Genomic DNA, 27,308 nt, shown 5'->3' with positions numbered 1-27,308 from the left:
CTCCAGTCAAGGTCTTCAGCACCTCAGCCTGCACTAGCAAGGGTCTGCCACTTGGGTTGAGCACTGCACCCTGTGTGTCCTCCGTTCTTCATGACATTCCTGTAGAAATCTACCACACTGATCTTCTTTAAACACTCCTTTACCCAGCACAATGGTTCTTTGTTGCTTGCTGCATCTTCCTAACTTGCTCTCTCCTAAGTTCCTAGGCTCCTGTCATCTGGCCCTACTTCTAGCAGAGTGGTTAAGAGTGTAGAATCTGGAGTCAGACTGCCTATGTTCCAATTCTGTTTAAAATGATCACTTGGTCATCAGCAAGTCAATCTCTCCATGCCTCAGTAAGTTGGGAATAACAACATTTGTGCATCCTGGATAAAGTTGCTTTAAGAAAGAGAGGACTGAGTGAGTTTAGAACAGTTTCTTTTACATGGCAGATGTTAGGTATTATCAGTCTCCAGGAAAAATCACAGGGCCAGCAAAACCTGTCCGTTCCTTCAGTTATGGATAGAATGATGCCTATCTTTTTGTTCTTTTGTCCATGTCTAAACATCCTTCAAACAATAGCTCCAGAACAAACTTCCCTGCAAAATTTACTTCTTTTTTCTTTTTTACAAATATCTCCTTTTATACAATGTGCTATTCTTGTGCTGCCCATTCTGACCCTTTATCTAAGGGGTTAATGCAAGTCTCTACTGACTGCTCCATGTGTCTGAAGAGTAGCATTACATAAAGAGTATAGACTTCGGAGTTGGCTGAGCCTGGATCAGAATCTCAATTCTAACTCTTGCAAATTGTATCATGGCATCTCTGAAGGTCTTCTGTAAAATAAGAATAGAAATCCCTAACTCTTGCATTTGTAAGAATTGATCACAATAACAGTTCCTGGTCTGTAGGACTCTCAAGAAATGCTTGTTTTAATTTTATTACTGTTGTTACTAATTTGCTCTGCACAGCAGCTAACCAATTGCTAGGTATGATATGTACATTATTGAATCACTAATAGAGAACAGTTTATGTCATTTCCAAAACAAGACCAGGACATGAAATTTGTATGTGTTTGAGTGGGGAAAGAAAAGAGAAGTAAATCTAAAGAATCTGGAAATGCTTGAGACAGAGAACTAACTGGAGGAGTGAAAATGGGTGTCCAGAAAGCCAGCGAGCCAGGCACTCTGGATTCCTAAGAAAGGACTGAAAAAAGAGGGGAGAAAAAGGTGAGCTCTGATGTCAAGCTCACCTACATCATCATTCTGTCTGGAACAGGTCCTGGCTAGTGGAATGTACTGGAGATTACATTACAGGGTTTTTTTTTTCCTTAAAAAAAGCATTACAACTTATCTGAATTCCTATGCTCCCATCATTCTCTAATAACATAGATCTGCAAGTGACTATCCCTTGGTTATTGAGCTAAATAAGACTACATTTTCAAGAGATGGCTCAATTCCCAAGAAAATAATTTAATTTGGGGGCTAGTCACTGGTGAGAAAAGTTAGGCAAAAAATTGATTAAGGAAAAAGGAGCAGTGAACAAAAGATTTCAGACACATTTTTCCAAAATTCTCTTTTACTATACAATTTTTTTAAATATCAGATTTTTATTCCTCTGTGTCTCATTCTTATTTCTCTCTAATGGAAATTTATGACTTCAGTTTTAATGAATTAACACAGTACTATACATATCAAAAAGATCTACAGATATTTTTGGCATGCTTAGGAAAGCTGTGTGTTTTTATAGCACACTCTCCTTAAACAGAACTATCTGTCATCCTTTGAAACTCTAAGACATAAAAAAGAAAAGACTCTGACTCTGTGTGTGGCCAAGCTACTTTGCTTAATGCACTGAATGCAAGGTTTTTAGAAAAAAAAATCAAGAAGTTTCTGCTTCATTGATAATCTGACAGTAACTATTTATTGAAGGTAAAATACTTGTTGTCTGCTGTCACTATTTGTTTTAATACATAATCTTGCTAACTAAATGAGCTTAAAGCAATGCAGATAAGCAATGGCATGTACAGGGTCACTTAAATGCCAATTTGACTCTTTCATAAACTTTGGAATTCTTTTCCCATGAGTCTATTCTCAGCTACTAAATTGTGAGTAATATCCATTTACAAAGTTTAGGCTGGCCATAAAAAGGTTGTCTTCCGTGTCCAGCACACCTTTCAGTGCCCTAAGCAACAACAAAAGCTAATAATTAAAGCTTCTTTAAGGCCCCATAAAGAGTTAAATGAAGGAGAATCTAGAATAAACCAACCCATAAAAACCTAGTGGTGAAATAAGGAGAAAATCAGTTTCAACAAGGTGAATGGCAAAAGATAAACCATAAATCTAAATTGCATTTACACACCATTTTTCAAAATTGTGGTTGTACCCCTGTGTAATAAGAAACCCTATTAAAAATATGGGCGGGGGATGAAACATAATACGATAGTAGAGAAAAATAAGGCCATCTAAATTACCAAATCAATTGGCCTATGGACATTTTGTGTTGAGTTGTCTTTTATTTTATTTTATCATAGCAAAATTAAGCAATATAAGAAAGAGTTAATCCAAACTAGTCATTACAATGACCAAAAATGTCAAATCTAACATGTTAACTTTTAATTTTCTTTTGTCTCACAAAGAGGTATTTTTATTCTAGGTATTGTTATATCATTAAGCTAGTACATTTCAAAGACAAGAATGGAAAGAAGTGTAGAGTATAGCATGTACATCCTACAGCACTATCTGCCACCAACTCTTCCTGTGAGATTTAACTTAGATCTCATATACAAATTTCTAAAACACTTGATTTTCCTTTAAAAATGCATTTTCAGGTATCAATGCTACTGAATAAGTTCTCTTCAGACAGTAAATTTGTAAAGTTAAGGAAGTTACTTTTGTTTAGGTAGTTTTTGATCCCTCGGGAGTTTTGAAGACTTTTTTTGTCTCTGTTGTGGAAGTCCTAATATACTTTTTCGTGTTCGCTTAACTTCTTTTCCTCTGATTTGCAACAATTCTGATGATTTCACCTTTAAAAAAATATAAAATGTGCTGTTAAGGGAAGTTGTAATAACGAGTTAGAGCTTTCTCCCATTTTTAATGGTCCGTCTTATGTTCAAACTCCTAATTTCTATATATATTTTAAAACAGAATAGAAATCCTAAAGGTGAGTTGATATTTTCCTCTAAATTCATTCCTAAACTTTTACATATACACGTTCACGGCAATAAAAATATTTGTACCATATTTACTTATAAATTTTATTTATTGCCTTAAAACTATGAAGAAGAAATATAAGATTTTGTCCTTCCATAAATCTACTCTTCTTGATTGGCATTTTTAATAGAACTTACCCTTAGTCTCTTAAAATTTGCCATGACTAGTGGTTGCAAGCACAAGCCGAAATGAGCTTTAATGCTTTATGTAAGCACCCTCAGCAACGTTCATCCGTTTGTACTTCTTACGGTTGTACTGTTTTCTATTTCTACTGCTTGGGAAAGATAATGCATTCCTGGTCTCTTAAATAATTGCCTTTCAATCATAGACTTTGGGAGTATTGTTTTCCTAGATTTCTTAGAAAATTTGCAGTATTCACGGCAATAGTTCATCCAAAGATGCTTTTCTCTGTGCATTGCTCTGCATTTTTTTGAGACTGGATTTAAGAAAGAAAGCAGAGAGGCTTTCCTTGGGGAAAGCAGAGAGATTGGTTGAATAAGTAAAAGGAGGCCAGATAAAGGGAGGTTCCTATAAATTTAGGCAGAGCGTTTGGACTAGGTGCAGTAGTAAGGAGAGGGTTACTGCGATGTCCCGGGTAAGGAAGTGACGACAAATAAGGAAAGCTCAGAGTACAGAGCATTCCATCTCAGCATCCAGTTAACGTTTGAACTTCCTCTACACTGTCTCCATCAAATTGTCATCCATCCTGACATGAACAAGACCAGGAACGGAGGACTTGGATACATCCAAAGGCAGCCACTTTCTCTTTGAAACTCTTCCAGTTGTTAGAATTTTTGTTTGTTTTTTTCTTTATTATTGAACCTAACAACTTTCATCCACTAATCTCAGTTCAAACCTCAGGATCATAAAGGCATAATATGGCTCTCTCCCATTTGACAGACAAATATTTGAATATACTTGACTCCCTTGGGCCTGCTTTTCCCCCCATATAAACATCCCCAGTCCCTTCAACTCTACCTTACATTGACACTGTTTTGAAGTACTGTGCTTTGTCACCTTGAATGCTCTCCTCCAAACAGTCTCCAATTTGTCAGTGCCTCTCCTGGGTTTGGACACCCACATCTGAACACAGCATTTGAGGTGTGATATGATCAGATCAAGCAGGAGAAAGATGATCCTCTTTTATGGTATTTGTCAGTCAACACAAACTATGATTGCACTTGTCTTCTTATTGCAAAACTAAACTGTAGCCTAAAACCCTGAAGTCTTTTTCACATTTGCTCTAAGTCATGTCATCCCCTATCTATGCACTTAGTTTGTGGACCCAAGGGCCATGCGTACATTTATCCCAATTAAGTTTCATCTGAGGTTTGACAAACCAAACCTTACTAGTCACATTTGGATGTTATCTGCAAATCTAATCAGCAAATCTTCCATATTCTCATCCAAATTATTAGGAAATCTGCCAAACTGGGCACAGTCCTATTGCAGTCCACTAGAGACTGTCATGATTAATTGTGCATCCTTTGCATAACTAATTAAAAATCCATCTAGCTCTTACCCTGACCACAGTCTTGTCTACAAAACTGTCATTGGGAGGCTTCCATAAATGGATTGCTGAAACCCAAAGGATAATAACAATACCTAAAGTTTATTGAGTTTTCTTGTATGCTGGGCTCTTCACCATGGTACTCTTGTGTTGAACTCCGTGTCTAACACTTTTCTAATGTTCAATATAGTGATTCAAAAAAAACAAACAAGGTTGGTCTTCCATGGCCTGTCCTTAGGGAACTCTGCTGGTTCCAGAAGATTTCTGCTTCCTCTTATAAAGGTTCAAACAAAATTCTTTTAACAATTCATTTAATCATTGCGGAGTTTTGTCCAAGACCAATGCATAGATTACAGAAACCATAACCCTTACCCTTAAAAGAAATAAAATTCAGATTTGCAGTTGCCTCTGGGCTTCCAGCACCGCTCCTCAAAGCTGCTGCCGACAGGGGCACAGCCGGGCTGAAACCCATCTATCCAAGCCAATGGGATGGGGCATCTTTTACCAATCTTGGGCTTCAAGTTTCTTTTATCAATTCTTTTTTTCTTCTTTCGAAACTGAAGCTCATTCTCCTTGTCAGATTTGAGAGAAGAAAAGTATGAGTTTATCAGCTTCCTCTTCTCTTTGTCATCTTTCTATTTAAAACCTCAACATTTTTCCAAAAGTAAATTAAGGCCACTCTGTCATCTGTTGTCATCACACTCTTCATCCATAAAGACAGGGTTATCCTTTCTTTTTTCTCTCTTTGCTCCAAAACTAACATGAAAAAAATACTTTTTTATTCTTAGCATTATTCACAGACCTCAACCCATTCTGGATGTTAACCTTCTTGGTATAATTTTTATAGCCACATGCAACTTTTATATTTACCTATGGATATGTATTTCTTCTTTCATCTTTTGTATATTTTTAAAACTCTGAATGCAATAGATCACTCATAATTGTTTTGTGAAAATTTGAGGGAATTTAGGGCACCCCACATTTCTTAAACTTCTTTCCATTTAGAATCTCAGGACACATGATATCTATATTTTTTACACACTTTTGAGCGTTAGCCCTCCTAAGATGCTCAACAATCTGCTCATGGGCTCTTGTGTCAGTCATTTCTTCATAGAGTCACCATTATCTAATTTCTCTTCTTTTTGGTCATGACTTAGACTAAAGTCCTAATAACATTTATTATACTAATGGGCTTCTAAGAGTAGAAATGGTCAGTAAAGTAAGGATTGATCAAATTCTCTACTTTTTTGCTGAATGAGACTTTCTGGCACATATCTGAGCAGTGGAAGTCCCGCATTGCTCCTTTATCACACCTCTGTGCTAGCCCTATTAGCTATGTCAAAAGCGGTCTTCTTGTCCCCCTAGTCTGGCCTGGCTTGCTGGAGTATATTGATCCTCATTCCTGTGCCAGAGATGCTAGAGACTAACTTTATAGCCTCAAATATCCAAACATGGTAAAGTTCATGGATAATAACTGATCTTAAGATGTTAACACAATAAGTAAATACAAAATACTTGGTGAAGACTTGGTGGGATGAGTCACAGGGACACTTCCAGTGCTGTTTTCTACGGCATTTCTGATGTGTTCCACAGCATCCCACAACAATAAACCATAAAGTCTTATTAGGTATTCTCTTCTCCACCACTAGAAACACTCTGGTTTCAGTTTAGAATTTAGAACCCTCTTAACCCATTCTCCAAGTCTCTCTCATCAAACCATCCCTCCTAGTTTTGTGAGGGACACTCCCTCCCTAGGCATTTTTTCAGCCTATCTTTGCATATCTTCTCTATGACTCAGTTTTTTCAACTATAAAATGAGGGTGATAATAGGGTTGTTATTAGGAAAAAATAAGATTACATGCAAAACACTTAGCAAAGTGGCTGGTACATGGTAAACACTCAATATATTCTAGCTACCTTAGGAAAGGACTGCCTCTTTTTACCAAAAATAAATAATTTTGCATAACTTCTTAGTAATATTTAATAGCTGCCATACAAACCAAAAGAATTAACATTATGGGACTTTTCTAATGTGGGATTTAAGTTTCTGACAGGCCGTGGTGGTTAAACCCCTGTCCAGAAAGTCCGTTTCATTCGTTGACACATTTAGTACCCAACCATTTGTCTCTCATGCACACATTTTATTTCCATAATTCCAACGTTTATGTAGAAGAATAGATTAAAACCCTACCTGTGCCCACTAGCCTAGCAATTTCTCATCAAGATGCCATCGTCTTTAAAGATGCTTTCTAAGGTGTCTACATCCATAAGGTGTCGGCTTAACACACAGTATTCACCTAGAGTAGTTAGCAATGAGAGGATTCACTTAGCCTTGACGTACTTCACTTCCCCAAGTTCATGCCTTAGAAAGACAATGTGAGTTCTGAAAAGCTGATCACCAATCATGGCATAAGTCCCTTCTCCCTGATGGCAGTGGTGGATTTCCTCTGAACAGCTATGACTTGCAGAACTTCCTTTTTACCTATATCTTCAGAAGATCAATATGCTAGTGCCATGCAAGATGAGCCTAAGAAAGCAGGGCTTGAGAAATGAAGAAAAACCAGGAGCCAACTCACTAATACAGACATAATGTCACCAGGACCCAGACTATGATGGGGACAACTGGAAAAGAGAAGAGAAAAATTACAAGCAATAATGTTTAGGAGGAATCTAGGCCTTGGAGACTGATTATATGTAGAAGGCAAGGGAAGGGGAAGGCCACAGATAAACGCAAGCTTTCAGATTAGAGAGTTTGGGGCAAAAGTTGAAGAACTGGTAATGGCCAGTTGACTTGGGTGAAGCACAGTAGGAATCTGGTCACTGGTGGGGAGAGGGGGACCCAAAAGGAGAGGGACCGACCAGGAAGGTTGTCTAGGCAAGAAGTGGTATCCATGTGAATCAGTCAGAGGCAAAGATCCCTGGTGATAATCAGGATAATATGTTGTATTTCAGGGGAAAATGGCTTTTTTAAAATCCTAATAATAATGTGCCTATTTTTAAATAAACTCATTTAAATCAAAAGGTGACTCAAATTAAAGAAAAGTACTAGGCAAATAGTAATCAGGTGATACGCAAATATGGTAAAAATTATTTAAATGATACATAAGTAAAATGAACCTGGGAAACATTCTCAGCATAGGAAAAGACCCAGGGGTTAGGATAAACCCAAATCGGGCCGAGTTCTAAAAACTACAAGGTTCACTGCGTCCTGGTCCCTGGACTGCAGTTCCCGATTCCCTCAACGCTAACGGGAAAACTCTTGGGTCAATTTCTGAAAGCACTGAGGTTCCATCCCTCTTCAAGAAGCTGTCTTCTCACCTCAGAGTTGCGAATAGGTTTGCGACTAAAAGCCCTCACAAAAAAAAAAGGATGTCCCCTTTTGCCAAATAAGCAATTGGCATATTTAAGGTCCTTTCCAGGGTGAACTCCCACCCCCACCCCCTGCATCGGCCCTTGCCTGACCCACTTCTTCACACCTGCGCATCCTCAACTCTCATAACTCCGTTTCCAACATAAATAGTGTTTTACCTTTAAAGATACCCGTTTGGCTGCTTTTGAGTCACCTGCAGGTGCCTCATCTTCCAAAGGTTTACTTGATTCATCTGCTGGCTGGACTTCCAAAGTTTCCTGAGGTTTAAATAGCAGGCTTTCTGCTTCTGAGACTCCCCATTCAAATATATCCTCTTGTTCAATCTGCAAAACACTTGGTACACCCTCAGGAAGTTCCTCAAGCACCTTCTGCTGGAAAACGTAAAGGTACAAGAATGCTCTTTTTATTGGTCCTTCCAAAGTTTTTAAGACATACAGCATTTTCTGACAACAAAATGATTCCCAAAATGCATGACTGAAATTAAGCAGAGGTAGGAAGTTTCCTCAGAAGATTGAGAAAAAGTAACTCAAACTGACTTAAGAAAAATGCAACACTGGCAAATTATCTTCCTCAGCCCTTGTCTTGGAAAATATAGCTACCCCACAGTTATCATGCACCAACTCTGAAGAAATAACAAAACTCCAGTCTGACCCTGACTCCATCCCACATTCACAGAGCCAAGGCCGACGGAAACAGCTGACCCCTGCCCCACCTGAGGTTCTTCGGTCCTGAGAAACAGACTCCTGCTGGCCAGATTCTCTTCCAGGAGCCTGCCTTCAGGTCCTCAGAGAAGAGCTGACCCAGAAGCCTCAAGAAGACCTCCCAGACAACCCCAGCTCCATCCCAAACCCAAATGAAAAATTCTCACAAAATATCACTCTTAGACCTGTTTCGTGTTCCTTAAAAATGTCTCACTGATTTAATCTGTATCTCACCAAGTCTTAAAGAAAGTATGTTTACAGCCATATTTGGATATTATTCATTTTTAAACCAAGATTATTTGGGATTATGGAGCATAGCAGGGAAAACTTCACTGCCTCAAATTAGTGGGTGATAAAACCAGTCTGACTAATAAAACCAGCTTGACTTCCGTAAAAGTCTGAATTCTAGAAAACGACTTGAAAATGCAGTTGTATCACTTTGTTCTTGGATACACTTACTTGCTAATAAGTAAAATAAAGGGTAAAGATGGCACACAGTACCAAATACTATGTTTCTTTGTTCACAACAGAGAAGGGATGGCCAAACCAAGAAATTTAAGTTTGTAAAACAAAACTTTAATCTGGAGCTGACGCTTTTATAAAGCTACTGGATGGTGCTGGGGAAAGAGTAAGAGCTTTGTAATCAAATAGGACTTAATTCAAATCCTGGATCTCTCAATTAATAGACATCTGATCTTGGTCAATGTACTTAGCCCTTTTTAGCCTTATTTTCCTCATTGGTTAAAAGGGGTTAATGAAATCCTTTTCATAAAATGGCAGAATAGATCCACTGGGGTAATGTGTGTTATGAGCCCTATACTGTCCACCTATGACAAACTCATTCATTTTACATTCCATAGCTTTGGGCACTGTTAGTCACTCTCTTTCTTCTGAATTTCTCTGCTCCCGGCTTCCTCAACACACTCTCCCAGGGTTCTGGTTTGGGAGATTCAATAGATGAAGGTACCACCCTCCAAAATAGAAAATGGAGGAAGAAAAGCTTAAGGATAGGGAAATGTAGTCCTCCAGCTGCAAATGATCCTCTTCAGGACTCTGCCCAGCCTCACCTCCTCCACAAAGCCTTCTCTGATCCTGTCACTATTCTGTGCCTGCCTCTATTTTAGCATAGATCACACTATGTTACAATCGTCTAAGTAATCATTATCATAATCATAATCATTAACATATATGAGCATTATCTCCTCTAATTTTAATCCTCATCACAACTCCATGAAGTAGGAACTGTTTGTAGCCCCATATTATGAATGAAGAAGCTGAAGCTTGGAGATATTAAGCAACCCGTGCGAGGTCACACTGAAAGTAGCAGAGCTGTGTTTGAACCTGCTGCCCTCCTCCTCCTCCATTCAATAGCCTAGTGGTCCTCAAAGTGTAGTCCGCGAACTCTGACAGTCTTCAAGAACTTCTCAGGGGATCTGCAACAGCAAAACTATTTTCCTAATAGTACTAAGGCTTATTTGCCCTTTTCACTGTGTTGACATTTGCACTGATGATGGAAAAGTAGTGCCGGGTAAAACAGTGAACTAATACTTTTCAAACGATTAATGCATGAGATTACAAAATCATGCAGGAGTAAAAGATCCATTCAAAGAACAAGGCAGATGAATGAATTTTAATGTAATAATATACAATAAATTTATTTATCTGGTTTTAGATTCCCCATCACCACCAATCTTTAAGAAACTACCAGTTGTGGACTTTTGCTGTATTAACAAAGAAGAGTATCCCTAACTATGTAAAAAGCCTACTAAAATATGAGTCTTTCTCTAATCTGTATGAGACAAGACTTCAATCAAAAGAGCACATACAATAGATTGGATGCAGAGCAGATATGAGAATCTAGCTCTCTATTAAACCAGATATTAAAGAGATTTGCAAAAAATGTGAGATAATCCTACCCTTCTCACTAAATTCTTTTGTTGTGGATACTATTTTTTCCTTAAAAAAAAGTTTTATGTTAATATGTATTGGCTTATTATTATTTTAAATGGATGAATATTATATTTTTATATATTTTATATTTTTCTCAGTTTTAATTTTTAGTATGCTAAACATTGGTTGATATAATCCACACAAACAGAAGCTCCTTTGGGTCCTTAAAATATTCTTTAAGAGTTTAAAGGCATTCTGAGACCAAAAAGTTTGAGTACCTTAAAGCTTTAAAGCGAAAAAACAAATTGTGCCCCACCTATCTTGTATATCTCAAGCACTTAGTGCATTGTAGGTGCTCTGCAATTCTTGGTGAATGAATAGATAAATGAAAAGAAATCATATCAATGCTTTCTCTACTATGTAATTAGTCTCCATTAGAATATTTATTAAACAGTATTGTACTTTGTCTCTTTATATAGTGGCCTGTTCCATACAATAAGCTCCTCAAGGGCAAGCACTGCCTTTTCTGTCTGTGCCAACCACGTCTAAAACAATGCCTGCCACATAATAGGAAAAACAATGAATGAATTCCTTGATTTTTTTGATAAGTATGTGAGGAAATAATCCTCTGTGATATTCAAAAACTATTACATTTAAAATGGTGGGTATCCAAGAAGAAAAGTCATTCCACTAAGAATGCTCTTTTTAAAAAAGAAAGTAAATTGCATCAAAGAACTAAGAGACCTCTGGCATGTGGCATTGAGATGTTCACAACTGAAGCCCCCACCATCTGTGGGTAGGGTGCCGGTGCCGCTTAGAAAGAGCAGGCCCTCTTGGAATGGGAGCATGCTGGCCAGTACCACCCAGATAAATCTCAGCCCAGGAAGCTTCTAGAAGTCTAAGGAATGGGTAGGATGGAAAGATAGAGTTCTAATCTCTGGCACAGAGTAGGCACCCAAAAACGTGTCTGGAATGAAAGATACCACGGAGGAGCCTTTCTACCACCACCACACATCAAGTTAACAGGTGCTTCACCTCTAAAAGAGCTGTAAGCTTCTCATCAAAAGCCAGTGGCCAGAAGAGGTCCAGTGATTGCTCGTAAATGTCAAAGCTGAGGCTGTGCTTCCCACAGAATGTCAAAGAAATCAATATTTTTGTTTAAATTTTTATTTTAAATAATTACGATGATATCTAAGCTAGGTACCTGATAATTGGCATTTTTCATAGTTTCCTTCAACATGGTATTTTTTCTTATACTTTACATGAATATGTAGTGAATGGTATTAAGTCAAATTTATTCTATTAATGAAAATTTTTATTTATCTAAAACTAACTGATCTTGTATTTGTTTACTATACCTCTCAGAAGCTTAGAGGCCAGAGGTTTTGATATCTATCTGTAAATGGTGTCAACCAGACACAGCTACCCTAGATGTCAGCTTTAAGCCCATAGGATATGTGGTAAGGCTTCAAAATTGATTTATCCACTACCTTTACCGAATGGCTATTAGTGCCATGCCTGCTGGGTCCTGAAGTGGGTGATAAGAATACAAAGGGGAAAAAGACATGGCCTCAACCCAGAAGCATCCAAAACTCTGGTAGTTCAAATGTTTGTAGTAACTCTAAAGGATCTGTGGCTTTTGTGAAAAGAAAAGATTCTGTATGTTTTCTAACCATAATATGTTATCCTTAAAATGAAGTATGATCTGAATTTTTACGTATGTGGCATCATATTTTCAGGAACTAAAGAAGCTTGCTATTTAATGATATCATTTTACAAATTCTTAGTAAAGGAATTGATCATCGTGCCATCATTTGTTTTACATAAACGTAGATTTATATACAGGCAGACACGTCCCATCCCCAGGGACAATGTTCCAGATTGCTTTGAATCCCACAAGAATTTTGCCAATGATGGATGAAAAGGAAGCTTTCTTTCTGAAACAAACTTCTGTCACCCATTGTCCATGTTTCTCTACAAAATTCTCCCCTTGTCAATGCTTTTCACAATTCTTCTAGCTAAATAAAGAATAAGGTGATGCTTTCTTATAAACTCATAACTATTAATAATTCTCCAACTACCTTCTAGATCTGAATGTCTCTGGACCAGAAGAATTGTTAAAATCTTTCCCTTCTGAAAAGAGTTTCAGACCTTAGCTCAGAAAGTCTATGATAGGCAGCAACGGTGAGCCAAAATAGCCAAGACTACCAATGTGGTAGTCAATTAGATGTGCTTACAGCCAAACACATCTCTAGAATAAATCAGAGGAGATTTTTTTGACTCCCCAGATAAAGATTCAAGCAACAGGAGGCAGACTATTACTTCAATATAAGCAAGGAGGATTTCTGTTAAAGATTATCATTTGAGGTTCCTGAATACTTATCTGTAATCCTTGATCTGCTTGCGCTTGAGATGCTTTATGCCAGTGCATTTTTCCCATTGAAGAAATTTCCTTGAAAGAGGAAAAGAAAAAATTAGAACCATTTTTTAGACAATTTAAAAAATCATTGAGGCATATTATTCAATGCAGTAAAATGTGAGTCAATATAAGGCAGTAAATGAGGAATATATGAATGGGAAAAATAAGCTTTTCAATATTGTGCAGTAAATAAGAAATACAGACAAAATATACAATAAAAATATTTCATCTATTATTCCAATTTCATGGTTTTTTAAATTATCAATCTCTATAGATATATCATCAGATTTAATAGGACAATTAGGTAAAATTAAATCAGATGTAAAACACTGCTATTCATGATGCACAAGAAAGATAAAATCAAAACTAAAATTTAGTTTAAGAGCAAGAAATATGAATATACTTAAATTTTTAATGGGTGTAACTGTTGGTGTCATTTTTATCATTGCTAATGCTAACTGCTATGATACACTCTCTACTCAGTTGAAGTGGCAAGAAGATAGCACAATGCAATGTCTAACAACGGATAGGAATAAAGAGACTCAGGTTCTGCCCAAGCTGTAAAGTCACAGACCAGGCTTCAACAGGCAAGTTATTCTGCTTCCCTTCACCTCAGTTTTATCATCCTTGAAACAGGCATTCAGCTACATGACTCTTTGGGGCTCTTTCTCCTCTAGCCTGTAAGTAATGTCTGCAGCAAGATATGAACATTCATTGTGCTTTCAAACTCTGCTTTTCTACCTTTTCTTTGCTTCATTAAAAAGATCCAACTGAGGCCACTGACTTCTACATTTGTCCTCTTGTCATAAATAATGAGAAAACTGAACAAAATATAAGAACAACTCTTTTAGGATTGGATAACAGGTAGTGCAAGGATATAATGACTAAGAGAATGGGGAAAAGAAAGGTTAAGAGCTAAATCTCCCCAGATTTCTGCCTCACAGAATTTCCAGACCACAACACAAAGAGGGGGAAACCACACAGAGCCCGGGAATCTCACTAGTTGAAGAGAGAGAAATCAGAGCGAGGAGAAACCAAAGATTTTGTAAGGCACACTATGGAGAAGAGAGAGCCGATTAGAGAAAGCTCCAGAAATCTGCATTGGGTTCTTGAGTCTTTGGCTGAATACCGATCGGCTCCAGCAATGATGAAACCCATGAGGCCAGACAAACAAAAACTGCCAGAGAAAAAAATTACCAAATTGTGGTAAGCCACAATTCCCAGAGCTCAGACATACTGGGAGTCATTAGATCTCCCACCAGACATGCTGAATGCATTCATTATAAACCTCAAAAAGATCACACATTAGTAGTAGTGCTAAACCAGCCTTGGAGTAGAGGCTTCTCTGAACTTTAACACCACTTTAAAACAATACTTGAAAAGATCAAGCTGATCTATTAGGAAAAACTCCAACACTTTTTAAAGAAAGACAACAAAATCAAGTACTCTACAATGTAAAATCCACATTGCTCAGCACCCAGTCAAAAGTTACTAGTCATATGAAGAAGCACGAATATGTGACACGTAACCAGGAGAAAAATCAATAGAAAAAGACCCAGAAATGACAGAGATGCTGGAATCAGCAGATAAAGATCTTGAAACTTCTAATAGAAGTATTATAAATGTTCAAAGATGTAAACATAATCAGGAGCAAATGTAAAATATAAAAACAGAATCAAATGGGACATCTAGATAGGATATACATTATGGAGCTCCATTCATGATGGCGAGGTAGGAACATCCTGAACTCACCTCCACCCTTGGATAAACCAAGTCTACAGCTATGTACCAAACAATTTCCTCTGAAACAAACCTAAACAGTGGCAGAGTGACCCCTTGGCGCTGTGAGAAACCACACTGGACTAAGAAGGAAAGGCTGAGACACAATCTCACCACAAACCCTACCCCGTGCTCAGAGGCCCAGCACTGCGAGGGCACTCAAAACCTAGGGCTTCCCCCAGAGGAGGGAAGAAGGGTTTATACTCCACATTGGGCACCCCGACTTTTAAGACCAGCACCTAAGAGACAAGCCCCCCAAACATCTGACTTTGAGGACCAATGCAGCTCATGCCCACAAGACCGCTGGGGGCTGTTGGGCTCTTAAAGGGCTGGCACTCAGACTCACCTGCCCTTGGGCCCAGCACAGAGGCAGCCCTTTGAAAAGCGCCCGGACTTTAAGTGAAAGAAACTCATTACCTAATTTGGTCCGAGGGCAGCTGCCTGCCGGGATACTCTCTAAGGATGCAGGTGGTGGGCACCATCTTTTTTGTTTTTTAATTTCTTTTCTTTTTCTTCTTTTTATTTTTTCAGCCAGAGCCATCTGTGCACTCCCCCTCTGCCTCAAGCCAGCCAGTGGGTGCCATCTTCGTGCTCTCCCTCAGCCATTCTCCAGAGTGGCAGTATCTCCCAGAGCGGAGCTTCTACATGCATCTGGTGCTCTGGTTTTTCTATCTGGTGACCCAGTTTTTGCAGCTGCCACCCAGGGGATGCCCCTAGATTGCCTGGCACTGGAGGCCAGAGGGCTCACGTTCCTGGGTCCTGTGGGACTGTCACAACCAGAGAGACAGTTCTTGGCAGACTGCCACCCCCAGGGCACTGCACAGACAGCAGACTGAAGCACACCCCAGTCTTCCTAGGAAACAGGCCTACTTGCTAGTCCAGGAGCTTCGGCCTGAGGGGCAGGCTTCTGGTTTGGCACACTTATAGAGGTCTATGGACAGAGGCGCTCTCAGGGAGCAGAGACTTGTCGACACAGTTTTTGCTCTCTCTCTCTGCCTCACTCCAGCTGGCTGGTATTTTCCAGAAATGAACTCATACCTTTGTCTGGTGCCCAGATACCTCTACACTGCCTGGCTCTTGTGGCCAGTGGGGCTTATGCTTGTGGTCCCACAGGACTGTGTACATTTGCATTATTTAAAAGCTACTGCCTGAGGGTCTGTCTTCCAATCAGCCTGAATCTAGGTGCTGCCTGAGATCCTCTCCTTTGGACAATGACTGGTCTTGGCCCACCCCCAAATACCGGGAGCTATTAAAAATAAAACAGGCTGCTTGGACAGTCACAAAAGCATGAGAGGCAACCAAGAGCTGGAGGAGGGTGGAACAACAAGGTTCATCTCCTACATGAGGCCATTCCCTCAAGTTTGGGAGAGGCGGCTCTTTTCCCTAATGCATAGAAACCAACAGAGAGAGTCAAGCAAAATGAAGAAACAGGGGAACATGTTCCAAACAAAAGAACAAGGTAAAACCTCAGATAAAACATACATTATCTGAGGGGCTGGCCCCGTGGCCGAGTGGTTAAGTTCACACGCTCCGCTGCAGGCGGCCCAGTGTTTTGTTGGTTCGAATCCTGGGTGCGGACATGGCACTGCTCATCAAGCCACGCTGAGGCAGTGTCCCACATACCACAACTAGAAGGACCCACAATGAAGAATATACAACTATGTACTGGGGGGTTTTGGGGAGAAAAAAGGAAAAGAATAAAATCTTTAAAACATCCTTTAAAAAAAAAAATACATTATCTGAAATAAAAATTTCACTGAGTGGGATTAATAGTAGAGAAGACACTGCAGAAGAAAATACCAGTTAACTTGAAGACATAGCAGTAGAAACCATACAAAATAAATCACAGAGAGAAATAAAAACTGAAACAAAATGAACAAATACTCAATCTATTTTTTTTTAATTTCTTTTTTTTTTTGAGGAAGATTAGCCCTGAGCTAACTACTGACAATCCTCCTCTTTTTGCTGAGGAAGACTGACCATGAGCTAACATCCATGCCCTTCTTCCTCTATTTTAAGCATGGGACCACAGCATGGCTTTTGCCAAGTGGTGCCATGTCCGCACCCAGGATCTGAACCAGCGAACCCCGGGCCTCAGAGAAGCGAAACATGCGAACTTAACTGCTGCACCACCAAGCCGGCCCTAATATATATTTAATTAGAGTCCCAGAAAGCGGGGTGTGGAGGAAGCAGAAAATATCTGTACAAAAAAATGGTCAAAAATGTTCCAAATTTCATGACAACTATAAGAACCCTGATGCAAGAAGCTCCATGAACTACAAGCAACAAAGGACAGTGTGCCAAGTACATTATAACTGAAATAATAAAAACCAGTAACAAAGGAAAAATCTTATAAGCATTCAGAGAAACATCAAGCACAAAGAAACAAAGAACTACTGGTGACTAATTACCACAAACTAATACTGCAGGCTTCTTGCCAGAACTAAGCAAGCGAGAAGACAATGAAGCAACATATTTAGTGTATTTGTGCTGAAAGAAAACAACTGTCCACAGAGAATTCTATATCCAGCAAAAATATCTTTCAAAATCAAAGGTGAAATACTGTTTCAGCAAACAAAAGGTGAAAAAAATTCATTGCTATCAAACCTGCATCACAAGAAATGTTAAAGGAAATTCTTCAAGAAGAAGGAAATGATATAAAAACACGATAATAATGAACACCAAATTCAAGATATTGTTCACATTGGAGGAGGGAGGGAATTATTGGAAAGAGGTACTAAGGAGGCCTCTACTTTAATTGTAACTTTTCATTTATTTAAACAGTCTTAAGTGAATATGACAAAATATTAAATTTTGAAAAATCTGAGTGGTGAGTACTTGTTCTATAATTGAAATATTTCATAATAAAAATACCTTAAAGAAATTTTTCAATACACTTTATGTGGGTAACAAAACAATGTCAAGGGTGAATAAAAATATCTCAGTAAAGAAACCTATAGTTTACCTCTCTTGAACATAAATGCAAGAATCCCAATTAAAATATTTGCAAATGAAATTACTCAGACTATTTAGAAACAATACATCTTGACCACAGAAATTTTTCCCAAAACTGCATGGATAATTCATTGCTAGTTTATGAGATTAACAGATTAAAATGGAGATTCATATGATCATGTAAATAACTGCTGAGGAAAATCATCAATAAAATTCAACACTTAGGGGGCCAGCCCCATGGCTGATCAGTTAAGTTCATACATTCCGCTTCGGAGGCCCAGGGTTTCGCTGGTTTGGATCCTGGTCGTGGACATGGCATCACTCATCAGGCCATGCTGAGGTGGCATCCCACATGCCACAACTAGGAGGACCCGCAACTAAAATATACAACTATGTACTGGGGGGATTTGGGGAGAAAAACCAGAAAAAATTTATTGGCAACAGTTGTTAGCTCAGGGGCCAATCGTTAAAAAAAAAAATTCAACACTTATTTCTAAGTAAAAGTTAACTAGAAATAGAAGAAAATTTACTCAACCCCACAAGAGCTATTTGCAGATTCCTGCACCAAATATTGTATTTCATAATAAAACATTAAACAGGTCAGACTCAATGCAACAAGAAAAAAAATAATAAGTTGTAAAAGTAACATAAGAGAGAAGACAAAAATGTCAGTATTAATAGAGTACATGACCACATATTGGAGGAAGAAAGAAAACAACTGAGAGTCAGCCTGGTGGCCCAGTGGTTTTCACATTCTGCTTCGGTGGCCCGGGGTTCACTGGTTCAGATCCCAGGTGTGGACCTACACACTGCTTGTGAAGCTATGCTGTGGCAGACATCCCACATACAAAGTAGAGGAAGATGAGCATGAATGTTAGCTCAGGGCCAGTCTTCCTCAGCAAAAACAGAAGGATTGGCAGCAGATGTTAGCTCAGGGCTAATCTTCCTCAAAAAAAAAAAGAAAAGAAAAGAAAACAGCTGAAAAAGTATCAGACCAAAATAGAAGTAATAAATATATCTAACAAATTCAATAAATAAAATTTCACACCAGCAATAATCAGTTAAGATCCCATTCTCGGGGGCCAGCCCAGTGGCTGAGTCTGAGTGGTTAAGTTCACGCACTCCACTTTGGCAGCTCAGAGTTTCACCAGTTTGGATCCTGGGCACGGACCTAGCAGCACTCATCAAGCCATGCTGAGGTGGCGTCCCACATAGCAGAACTAGAAGAACCTACAGCTAGAGTATGCAACTATGTGCTAGGGGGCTTTGCAGAGAAAGAGAAGGAAAAAAAAGATTGGCAACGGATGTTAGCTCAAGTGCCAATCTTTAAAAAAAAAAAGATCCCATTCTCAAAATGAAAATGAGCTGCTAATATAAGCAATGAAATGAATGAATCTCAAAAACATTATGTTGAACAGAAAAAGTCAATAAAATGGCATCAGAATGGCCAAAAACAGACCCTCTAACCCACCCAATAAGACAAGTATACAGACAAAAGTATATGAAAACTTAAGTGTTTGTAATCTAGTAAGTCCAATGCCTAGGCTTCTTCAAGGACAGTTTCATTTAATTGCTTTTTTTCTGTGTATGGGCCAAATTTTCCTGTTTATTTTCACGTCTCATATTGTTGAAAAGTTTATAGCAAGCCAGGGAGCACTTATTCAATAAAGACTAATGGATCTCAGTAGGAAGAGTGAGTACTTTAGTGTTTTAACTTGCCCTACCCCCATGTTCTGCTGTCTAGCTAAGCAGTAGCCTTGAAAAATAAAGGTGAAAATAAAATAAATATTTTAGTGACTTTAAGGCCTGTGAATGTGTAGACTGATTGTTTTGGGTTAATCTCAGCCTACCAAGTAATACTGTCAGCCAGAAATGTCTGTGGGCATTCACCTGGGCCCATACTATTTGCGGCAAGCCCCCACAGACATTTCCCCAACCAGAGCCAATGTTGTGGCTGGACTAGCCCTTGTGCTTCTTATTATGATCACAAGATACACCTCAGCAACAACAATCAGGGAACTTTGAAAAGACAAAGTTTATTACTTACAGGTCCTAGAGGGTACATGGCATGCCCTGGGCCACACAGCAAGGTTGCAGGGAGACACAGAGAATGAGAGAGAGATAAAGAGCACAGACCCAGAATTCTGCTTCTATTGGGGTTGAGAAGGTGGGCCAGGTTCACTATTGGTGAATTTAAAAAGTAAGAGCAGGAATTAAAGTGCAGGAAGGGAAAAGCAAGCAGTCATTCAAACAGTCAGGTATCCAGGTCAACCAAAGCTTTCCAAAAGGAGGAACTTCATGAGTGGGGCAGCCTAGATCTTTCCCTAGTTTGTAGCTGGCAATGCATTTATTCAAGATGGATGTGTGCGAAGTGGATACCTCAGCAATCAAAAGCTTAATGTCAGGCACTTACATTAAAATCAAAAAAGCTAACTGTCAGGTGCTTACAATACATTGATGTGCATGCCAAAGGCTGTGGAATGCTCAGAAAAGACCTAGAAACTCTAAGTTTTCACCTCTAGCTCACCTTGAGGGTCTAGGCAGTCTAAAAGTGAGGGCTAACACAGAATGGTAAACTGCCTGCCTGAGCACTGAAGGTGTGCCCCAACACACAAAAGAACTCCTCAGCAAAAGCTGAGCGACATTGGTTGCAGGCATTCAAGGAAATCTATGTTCAGTCATTACCTGAACACTAAGCTAACCAAGTAGAGACTTCAGAGGCCACACACAACAAAGAATATAGACTTTACAAAATTGATTCTAGCAAGTCACTAAATTTTTGTAAAAGACAACAAGAACAGCAACAACAAACAGCAATAATAACAAGCCCTGGGGGAAAAGGAGCCTCTGATTTCCACAAACATCACATTATATTATTTTATATGTCCAGTTTACAACAAAAAAGTATATAAGACATGCAAAGAAACAAGAAAGTATGGTTCAATACAGGAAACAATGTAATCAATAGAAACGATCCTTGAGGAAGCCCTAACATTGGATCTACTACTTTAAATTTCCTATTTTAAATATGTCCAAAGAGGTAAAGGAAACCATGTCTAAACAACTGAAGGAAAGTATGACAATAATGCCTCTTTAAATATATAATATCAATAAAGAAATAGAAATTATAAAAACAAACCAAATAGATATTCTGGAGTTGAAAAATACATTAGCTGAAATGAAAAATTCAATAAAGGTGCTCAGTAGCAAGTTTGAGCAGACTTTGAAGAAAGAATCAGTGAACTGAAGATAGTTCAATTGAGATTATTCAGCCTGAGGAACTAAAAGAAAAAAGAATAAAGAAAATTGAACAGAGCCTTAGAGATCTATGGGACACCATCAAGCAAAATGGGAGTCCCAGGAGTGGGGAGGACAGAAAGGATATTGGAAGAAATAATGGCAGGAAACTCCCCAAAGTTGATGAAATATATTAATCTACATATCCTAGAAGCTAACTACACCATAAGCAAACTGTCAAACTATTGAAAAACAAAGAATCTTGAAAGTAGCAAGAGCAAAGGAACTCATCACACACAAGGGATCCTCAATAAGAGTAACAACTCATTTCTCATCAGAAACCATGGAGGCCAAAAGGCAGTGGGATGACATATTCAGAATATTAAAAGAAAAAAACATCAACTAATAATTCTTAAATCCAGCAAAACTATCCTTCAAAAATGAAGGAGGAATTAAGACATTACCAGATAAACAAAACTAAAAGATTTTGTCACTAGCATAATTGCCTTACAAGAAATACTAAACGGAGTCCTTCAAACTAAAATGAAAGAACACTAGACAATAACACAAATACACATGAAAAATAAAGAACATTGGTAAAAGTAACTAGATAGGCAAATATAAAATATTAATGAATTTTTGTTTATAATTCTTTTTTCTCCTATCTGATTTAAAAGACAAATGCATAAAGTAATAATTATAAATATGTCGATGGATACATAATGTATAAACATGTAATTTGTATGACAATAGAATCACAAAGAGAGGGGAAACAGAGCTACACAGAAGCAAAATTTTTGTCCATTATTGAAATTAAGTTGATATGAATCTGTACCAGATTGTTACGTTAAGATGTTAATTGTAATCCCAAAGGTAGTCACTAAGAAAATAAGTAAAAAATATATAGTAAAATAAATAAGGGAATCAAAATGGTACAAAAAGAAACCTACAGCTTTTCATGCTTTTCATTAGTTCAACATTTCTGAGAAACATGCCATGGCTGTTGAAGAAGATTCCACCACAGTGAAATTGAGATTCCATGGTGAAAGCTCGCTGGAAGCAGGGAATAAGCTAGACAGGTCAACCCACCCAATAGATGGGGCTCCAGGAAACAGCACAGGGTAAAAGGTGTCCACAAACACATTCAGTTCATAAACATCTAGACTTTACAGAACATACTCAGCTCATGAATAAAGAGAAAAAGGCAACTGAAGGCCTACGAGAAAACCATTGAAAGGTAAGGAAAAGGAAACAACACCTGAAATCTCAAAGGAATTAGTTTTAAATAAATTGTGTGATGTGCTCAAAAGATCCAAGAAGATATGAATTCTATCGAAACATGCAGAAATGTATGTAAAGAGAATGAGTTGAAAAAGCAGCAAGATGAAAATAAAACTTAGAATGACATAAGAAGATTTAAAGGAAAATAAACAATAATAGTATTGAAATATTTAAATATATATTAAAAAGCAGAGTTTAACATTTTTTAATGAAGGAAATTAAATCATAAGGTAGAAGACAAATGATTAGATTTTCCAAAATGTAGAGGAAAATGACCAAAGGGGAGGGGGGATGCAATGTCAAGATAGTGACAAAATCAGAGAAAGAAAATTGAGACACACATGGGGAGAATTGATGTTCCTGAAGACAAAAGTAAATGAAATACAAGCAAAAGTCAGTAGCTTGATAGAAAAAGATTTAACTGATTCCAAAGAGTGTGGGGTGGGGGGCTGCGTAGGTAGTTAAAAAGGTTTGTATTGTCATGTTCCAGGAAAAAAATCAGTGAAAATAAAAGCACACCTAAACACATTTTGTAAAATACTAGAAATATAGTAGACGTGTGAGTTTGTGCCCAAAAAACGGTATTCTGACATATTCCAGAAGCAAATGATGACCTGCTGGGCAGAGCTCCCAAATGGCCAATTTGGGCAGGAAATACAGAGAGCGTTTCAGACAGACAACAGTGGGAAGGTGGGCTGGATTAGGAAGACAGTGCAATCTGTCTCAGACACTGGCCCTTGGTCCTAAGAAGTTGCTACAGGCAAGAGCTGAAGGAACACTTTTCACAGGTGACTCTAGGAGGCTGAGAGACACAAAGAACTCCTTGACAATGAGGCTACAGCAAGTAGAGACAGGGACATCCTCCCTTCTTGGCTCAGAACTCTGCATGTCTCCTTTTCAGTGGGGATCACAGATATACTCAGCTCAGAAAATACCACACATGAACTGAACTTTTGGAAAAATTATTTGAAGATGCAGTTATAGTCAAACACTGCATAACGAGGTTTCAGTCAACATGAAACCACATATATGACAGTGGTCCCATAAGATAAGTACCATATAGCCTAGGTGTGTAGAAGGCTATACCATCTAGGTTGTGTAAGTATTGTAGGAGAGGAAGAAATTTTTCTCTACTCTTCTACGTTCTTCTGGCTGGTCTAAGAATTAAATTGACATAAAACAGATGAACAGGAGAAAAACAAACAAAAGTTTAATAACCTGTATACACAGAAGAAACCCAGGAAAACTGAGTAACTCACCAAAATGGATGAAGCCCTCGCTTTAAAAGTCATCCTTAGTTAAAGACAAATATGATGTTTGGGGTGGGGGGGAGGAGTTGGGCAATTCAAGAGAAGGAAGGCAGTTCCTAAGTATGTGAAAAGGAGCAAATGTTTGGAAAACAGTATTTGGCCACACAGAAACAGAAGAACACAGAAAGGAGCCCAGCAAACAGGCTTTTCTAGGTTTCTCCCTGTCTACCACCTAGTTCATGTTATGCTAAGGTGATATCTTGCTTCCTGAGACAGGGTTTTTAATCCAATTTCTTTTAGACAGTTAAGGAGGAGGTAACAAAAAAGACTTTCTGAGCCTTTTGTTTCTTAAAAGTAATCATCCTAAAATAATCCTCACGTTAAAGAAACACATTTTGGGGTGGCAAATTTTGTTCCCCTTGAGTACATCTATGATGTTCACACAACAACCAAATTGCCTCATGATGCATTTCTCAAAACACATCCACATCAGTAAGCAATACATGACTGTAAGGGCTCAAAAATGGGAAGCTAAAGTATAAAAAGAGATAAGTAACAGTGGTATGCAATGAAACCATTTATTTGTTTTTGTTTTTGTTTCTGTTTTTTTTTTTTTTTTTTTGGAGGAAGATTAGCCCTGAGCCAACATCTGCTGCCAATCCTCCTGTTTTTGCTAAGGAAGATTGACCCTGAGCTAACATCTGTGCCCATCTTCCTCTACTTTACATGTGGGACGCCTGCCACAGCATGGCTTGATAAGTGGTACATGGGTCCATGCCTGAGATCTGAACTGGCGACCCCCGGGCCACCAAAGTGGAGCACGTGAACTTACCCACTGTGCCACTGGCCTGGGCCCTGTTTTTGTTTTTTATTTAAAGCTTTTCTTTGCTTTGCTTTGCTTTGCTTTTTAGTAAGATTGGCCCTGAGCTAACATCTTTTGCCAAACTCCGTCGTTTTTTTCTTTTCTCCTCAAACCCCCAGTACATAGTTGTATAGCCTAGCTGTAGTCATTCTAGTGCATCTATGTAAGATGCTGCCACAGCATGGCCTGATTAGCAGTGCTAGGTCCGTGCCCAGGATCCAAACCAGCAAACCCCAGGCTGCCAGAGCAGAACACACAAACTTAACCACTCAACCACAGCAACAGCCCCTGAGACCACTTAAATATAAGTAATAGTCTAAAAATTTTAAAATGGCTCACAAAACTGAGTATAAATGTCAGGAATTACATTTTGAAAGATATGTAGGGGCCAGCCCCATGGTCAAGTGGTTAAGTTCACACACTCTGCTTAGGCAGCCCAGGGCTTTGCTGGTTCAGATCCTGGGCCCAGAAATGGCGCCACTCATCAAACCATGCTGAGGCAGCATCCCACATAGCACAACCAGAAGGACCTACAACTAGAATATACAACTATGTACTCGGGGGCTTTGGAGAGAAGAAGAAAAGAAAAGATCGGCAACAGATGTTAGCCTAGGTGCCAACCTTAAAAAAAAATTTAATTCATTAAATTAAATTAAAGACATGTAAACTACTAAAACTGACCCAAGAAAAAAACAGAAAAGTTGATCAGACCTATAATAAACAAATAGATTGAATCAGCCATTGAAAACATCTCAACAAAGAAAAGTCTAAGACTAGATAAATGGCTTCAAAGGTGAATTCTACCAAACATTTAAAGAGGAATTAACATTAATCTCTCTCAAACTCTTCCAAAAAATAGAAGAGAAGGGAACACTCCCTAACTCATTCTGTGAGGCCAGCATAACTCTGATAACAAAGCCAGATAAAGACATTACAAGAAAAGAAAACTATAGACTATTTTCCTTATAAATATAGATGCAAAAATCCTCAAAAAATTACTAACAAACTGAACCAGCAGCAAATTATAATGATTATAGGACACAATCAAACAGGATTTATCCCAGGAATGCAAGGATGGTTTAGTATACAAAAATCAATCAGTGTAATACACCCCATTAATAGAATGAAGAGGAAAAAAACAACATGATCATCTCAATAGATGCAGAAAAAGGATTTAACAAAATCCAATACCCTTTCATGATTTAAAAACAAAAACTCAAAAAACTAGGACTAGAAGGGAACTTCCTCAACCTGATAAAGGATATTGATGGAAAACCCCGAGCTAACACTATACTCAATGTTGAAAGACTGAAAGCCTTCTCCCAAAATTAAGAATAAGACAAGGATGCCAGATTTCACCACTTCTATTCAACATAGTACTGAAAGTTGTAGTTAGAACAATTAGGCAAAAAAAAAAAAAAAAAAAAAAATGCCATCCAAATTGGAAAAGAAGAAGTAGAATTATCTTTATTCACAGATGATATGATCTTATCTACAGAAAACCACAAAGAATACCAAATTTTTTTTTTTTCTTAAAGATCGGCACCTGAGCTAACAACTGTTGCCAATCTTGTTTTCTTTTTTTTCCTGCTTTATCTCCCCAATCCCCCCTGGTACATAGTTGTATATCCTAGATGTAGGTCCTTCTAGTTGTGGCATGTGGGATGCCGCCTCAACTTGGCTTGACGAGCGGTGCCGTGTCTGCGCCCAGGATCCGAACCAGTGAAACCCCGGGCCACCGTAGCAGAGCGCCAAACTTAACCACTCAGCCACCGGGCCAGCCCCCCAAAATTTTTTTAAAACTGTCAGAGCTAATAAGCAAATCCACCAAAGTTGCAAGTACAAGATAAATATATGTTTTAAAGTACTGAATTTCTAACCACTATCAATGAACAATCTAAAAATGAAATTAAGAAGGCAATTTCATTTACAATAGCATCAAGGAGAATAAAATAGTGAATTAAAAAACTTAACCAAGGAGGTACAAGACTTGTACAAAACTGTGCTGAAAGAAATTAACGAAGATGCAAATAAAAGGAAAGAAATTCCATGCTCATAGATTGGAAGACTTAATCTTGTTGAGGTGGCAAGGCTCTCCAAAGGAATCTACAAATTTGATGCAATCCCTATCAAAATCCCAAAGGCCTTTTTTTTTGCAGAAATAGAAAAGCTGATCCTAAAAGTCATATGGAATTGAAAGGGAACCTGAATGGGCAAAACAATATTGACAGGGGCTGGCCCAGTGGCACAGTGGTTAAGTGCGCATGTTCCACTTTGGCAGCTCAGGATTCGTCAGTTCGGATCCCAGGTGCACACATGGCACTGCTTGGCATGCCATGCTGTGGTAGCCATCCCACATATAAAGTAGAGGAAGATGGGCACGGATGTTAGCTCAGGGCGAGTCTTCCTCAGCAAAAAGAGGAGGATTGGCAGCAGTTAGCCCAGGGCTAATCTTCCTCAAAAATATATATATATATATTGATAAAGAAAAACAAAGTTGGCAAACTCCCACCTCCCTATTTCAAAATTTACTATATTTAGCTACAGTAATCAAAACTTTGATACTAGCATAAGGATAGACATCTAAATCAATGGAACAGAATTGAAAGTCCTGAAATAAACTCACCCAACTATGGTCGATTGATTTTTTTGACAAAGGTGCCAAGATCATTCCATAAAGAATAAATAAATAGTCTCTTTAAATAGTGCTTAGGACAACTGGACATGAAAATGCAAAAAATTAAATTAGCCCCCTATCTCACATGATTTACAAAAATTAATTCAAAATAGATCAAACACCTAAATGTAAGAGCTATAAAACTCTTAGAAGAAAACATAAGGGTAAATCTTCATGACCTTGAAT

General features: G+C 38.3%; 1 protein-coding gene across 1 annotated transcript in view; it reads right to left on the bottom strand.

Moving 5' to 3' along the window:
* Positions 1-27,308, bottom strand: part of TTC6 (tetratricopeptide repeat domain 6) — a 188,494-nt gene that overhangs the window by 114,322 nt on the left and 46,864 nt on the right. The window contains exons 3-5 of the mRNA XM_023622813.2: positions 13,046-13,114; positions 8,230-8,451; positions 2,871-3,004 (exon numbers count right to left, since the gene is read on the bottom strand). Coding sequence (XP_023478581.2) covers positions 2,871-3,004; positions 8,230-8,451; positions 13,046-13,114 — 425 coding nt within the window. The remainder of the gene's footprint in view (positions 1-2,870; positions 3,005-8,229; positions 8,452-13,045; positions 13,115-27,308) is intronic.

The sequence above is a fragment of the Equus caballus genome, chromosome 1 (genome assembly GCF_041296265.1).
Source record: "Equus caballus isolate H_3958 breed thoroughbred chromosome 1, TB-T2T, whole genome shotgun sequence".
Classification (NCBI taxonomy): domain Eukaryota; kingdom Metazoa; phylum Chordata; class Mammalia; order Perissodactyla; family Equidae; genus Equus; species Equus caballus.
This window is presented reverse-complemented; position numbering and strand designations above follow the sequence as displayed.